The following is a 3,770-nucleotide window of genomic DNA, read 5'->3' on the forward strand; positions in this document are numbered from 1 at the left end:
TCTGTAACATAATTTTAAATATAAGACTATTATAACTATAATTACAGTTTTCTAGATTTTTTCTCCTAGCTTTTTTATATTACTTTTTAATCTTTATCTACTGGTTTCTTTTTCTCTTTTTTTTGCCAAGTTTCTCATTGCCTTTTCCCCTGTGTTTTCGACACAAGAAAGAGATGTCTGTCCAGGTTTAAAGGGGCTGAGCTATTGCTGCAGATTTATATGTATGCTTTAAACATCCATTGTTATTTATCGTTTGCACAGTACTTTATATTTTTTACATATGCATCAGACCTCACCTGTTTCACTTATAAATTAATAATATTAAGGAAGGGAATTTTACCACAGAAACGGTTTCAGTGATACTGTATTGTTCAATATGTAATACACATAACCCTTTCTTCTGTGTTTTCATGTATATTTTGTGTGGATTTTTGACTCCACAATGGCCCATAAAATAATGATTAAAAAAATTATATACCTCTTTCTTCATCTCCTATCAGCTAAATAACTGTAATGTAATGTGTATGCAAATGTGGGTTTTTAACCTGAAGAACTTAACACGTTAGATACTCAACAAGCCCTTTCCAGTAGATTTGGATTATTGAAGTATGCTGATATTTTACCACTTTAAATGTCCACCAATGAAAAAAACAAGTTGACACTTTTGCATTTCTCCCCCAAAATTAAATTCCATATAGTAAAGGATATTTGGACGTGTAAAATCAGCCTGCACTCGTGTATCACCTTTCCAGTCTTAAGACCACTCAAAGTGCTTTTTACACAAAGTCACATTCACCCAATAACACACTGGTGACCGAGGCTACCATACAAGGTGCCACCTGCCACTCAGTTTTCTAGATATTCACACGCCATTGGAACAGCCATTTGAAGCAATCTGGGATTCACAACCATGCCCAAAAATACTAAAACATACAAAGTGCAGGAGACAGAGATCAAGCCACTGACTTTTCGATAAGTGGATGACCGGTTCCAACTCCTACAGCCGCCCCAACCAATTTAACTACATTAAGACCTTCAAAATGCACATAAAGTAGATGAACAATTAACTTAATAAAATATGTAAATGCCCTTTCTGAGGGTGATGGGGAGGCTACGGCCCTGTCTGTACCAATCTGTTAAATGTTAGTTAAACATCAGTTTGCATTCTTTTAAAACCAGTCATTCAACTAATGTTGGCTGGTGTTATCATAAGGTTCCTGGCTATGCTTTTGATAAATGCGAGGTGACGACACTAAAATAACTCAGCAAGGGTGATTCATTAATGTTCAAAATCATGAAAAATGCACTTTCACTCATCAGGACAATCAGCTGTATACATACAGTCCAAAAACAACCATACGAATGATGTCAGGTGGCTTTTTAATGTTTCCAAAAATAGTCTCTGAAACTGGGATTTGTTTTACAAAAGCATCCATAAATCTAACAGGTATGGAATTCTTATGTAAACACAGACTGTCAGACTCGATGGTGGCACCAGAGGACTGAATGCTGAACCCTTGGCAGGAGTTAGACCATCCACAACTGAGAAATTCATGTTTTCACTCGTTAAATCACTCAACCGGTATGCCTTAAATTGTCAGTTTTAGAGTTGTTAGCCGAGTAACCTACAGCAGATTCCTACAAATGTACACTAGCAGACAGACCTAAGCGCGAGCAGTATAAATGCAGTAATAGTAATGTCTATGCTCATAACTTCAGGGCTCAACGCAGGTGTTACACATTTCTGCCCACAACAAGTGAACACTCATTTAAAAAGGCATGGCTTCAGGTTTATGACCTCAAGGAAGTTATCTAAATGCCACACAATTACCCCGACACAGTATTGTGCATTCATCATCCTTGGCCGCTCTGTCAAACTCATTTTACTTTCCATATCTTTCACTACAGTTATTGTGGAGAAAGGGGCGAAGGCTCAAGGTCAGTCGAATAGCTGAATGTTCCAGTGAGTGTTATGCCCTTGCACAAAATACCCTCTTTTGTAGCAGAACTATTGTCCACCGTAAAGAGAAGAAGACAGTCTCAAGGACAGTGAGATTTACTATGGATGGTCGTGTGTGCGTGTGCGTGTGTGTGTGCGTGTGTGAGCGTGTGTTTTAGGTGGAGTGACAGAATTTAGGAGCAGCATCATCCCAGACTGACATCAGTTAGATTCAGAGGTATTCACAGCGGCTATGCCCGCAAGTGCCTCAGACAGCTGGGACAGAAGGATTTGTGACGTCTGTTCTTTGGGTCATCCATTGTCTGTCAGAGAAATCTATTCTGCAGCTTCAGTCTCCATCGCCTGTCCTGTTGCGCTTTCAACAGTCTTTGAGGCCTTTAAAAACAAGTTTGAAAAAGAAAAAGAGATCAGAAGAAATATTAAGAGCATTTATTCTTGTTTATTTAAAAAAAAAAAAAAAACACCGTGCTGTAACTCACCTTCTTTTTCTTCTTCTTCTGGGTCTTACGGCTGGCTGAGCTTTGAAGCAAAGCCTTTAAAGGAAGAAAAAACACAAATGACTTTCATATCCTCAAACAGTACATAAATGCATAATAGCTTGGAGAATGCCCAGTCAGCTAACAGAATACTACAGCGACCCCATTAGTCTAATCTCCTCTTTTCAAGGAGAGGATGCAATACCCCATCCATCAAAGACTTTTTACCTTCAGCTCCGGGTCCTCCACTTCATGCTCAGACTTATAGAGTTCTGGCTCAAAGAGGCTGTTTGTGATTCGCAGGGGTCCGTTGGCCATGAGCAGCACGGTGAACTTGAACTGAGCTACAACTTCACCTGGAGAGAGATTAAGGTGAAAGGTACATTAAACAGTTCCCACTTAGTGAAGTTTTAACCTCAAATGTTGCTTTTCACAGGCAAGAATCAAGGGTGGACACCACAGTGCTGTTAGTTAACCACTCAAAATGCATGGTCGAAATTTCCCTTAGAAATGGACTGAGGACAGCTGAGAAGAGGATGCAGCGTCTCTGTCTCTTGACCACAAATTTAGACACATTATGCTTTGGCCATTTTCTCTTTGCAGTACTGAGAGCGTGAAAGCTTGTGTTTTGTTGTCTTCACCTGCAGCGGGGGGTTTTGGACCCTCTTGTTTGGAATTTAAAAAACAAACTTTTTTTCCTTTTTAAATCAAAGTCTTTGTGATTTCAAAATTGTCTTCTATTACGATGTAATGTTGATTTAAATGCCATCTATCATTAAGCCCTACAGTGCAACTGTTAGCACAAGAAGAGGACCGGGCAGTCGAATGGACGACAGAGGAGAGCGAGTAGAGCGACAGCAGGAAGTTTAATCATGCTGGAGGGTTTCTGTTTGATTAAAAAGCCAAAGCATTGTCATAGGTGGAATCTATTAGAAGTTGGGACAGCATGAAGGCCTAAAAACAAATCATTTCCCCGGGCCTGCCTGTGCAGCGATATTTTTCTACAGATTCAAGTACATGTAAAGCTTTTCCAACAAAACGTACAGACCTCACTTCACTTTGTTCACATATAAAAAAAACCTTCGAGATTTTTCACGGTCACCAAAGCCCTTAATTACAGCCGTCGTTGTTCCACTCACCCTCTTTCTCATGCAGCACGTTGAATGGCTGCACCAGGTCATGTTTGGCACATTCCACCACGCCCATCCTGGCCTTGCTTTCATCCTCAAACGCTCTGAAGATACAGAGAAGAAAGGAAAGTTGAGCGAGTGAAACCCGGAAAAGTATGAAAATACAGTGAAATGTTTTATCTCGAGTATAACCCTTTCAAAACC

At 39.8% G+C, this 3,770-nt stretch overlaps 1 protein-coding gene across 1 annotated transcript; it reads right to left on the reverse strand.

The window, feature by feature from the left end:
* Positions 1-1,363: 1,363 nt before the first annotated feature.
* On the reverse strand, positions 1,364-3,670 carry LOC121966913 (proliferation-associated protein 2G4-like; the record flags this gene model as incomplete). The annotated part of the gene is made up of 4 exons (XM_042516981.1): positions 1,364-2,335; positions 2,440-2,493; positions 2,665-2,792; positions 3,576-3,670. Coding segments are annotated over 4 exons (337 nt in total), but the record flags the coding sequence as incomplete, so codon positions are not given.
* Positions 3,671-3,770: the final 100 nt, after the last annotated feature.

This window comes from Plectropomus leopardus, unplaced genomic scaffold (assembly GCF_008729295.1).
Source record: "Plectropomus leopardus isolate mb unplaced genomic scaffold, YSFRI_Pleo_2.0 unplaced_scaffold26303, whole genome shotgun sequence".
NCBI classification, from domain to species: domain Eukaryota; kingdom Metazoa; phylum Chordata; class Actinopteri; order Perciformes; family Serranidae; genus Plectropomus; species Plectropomus leopardus.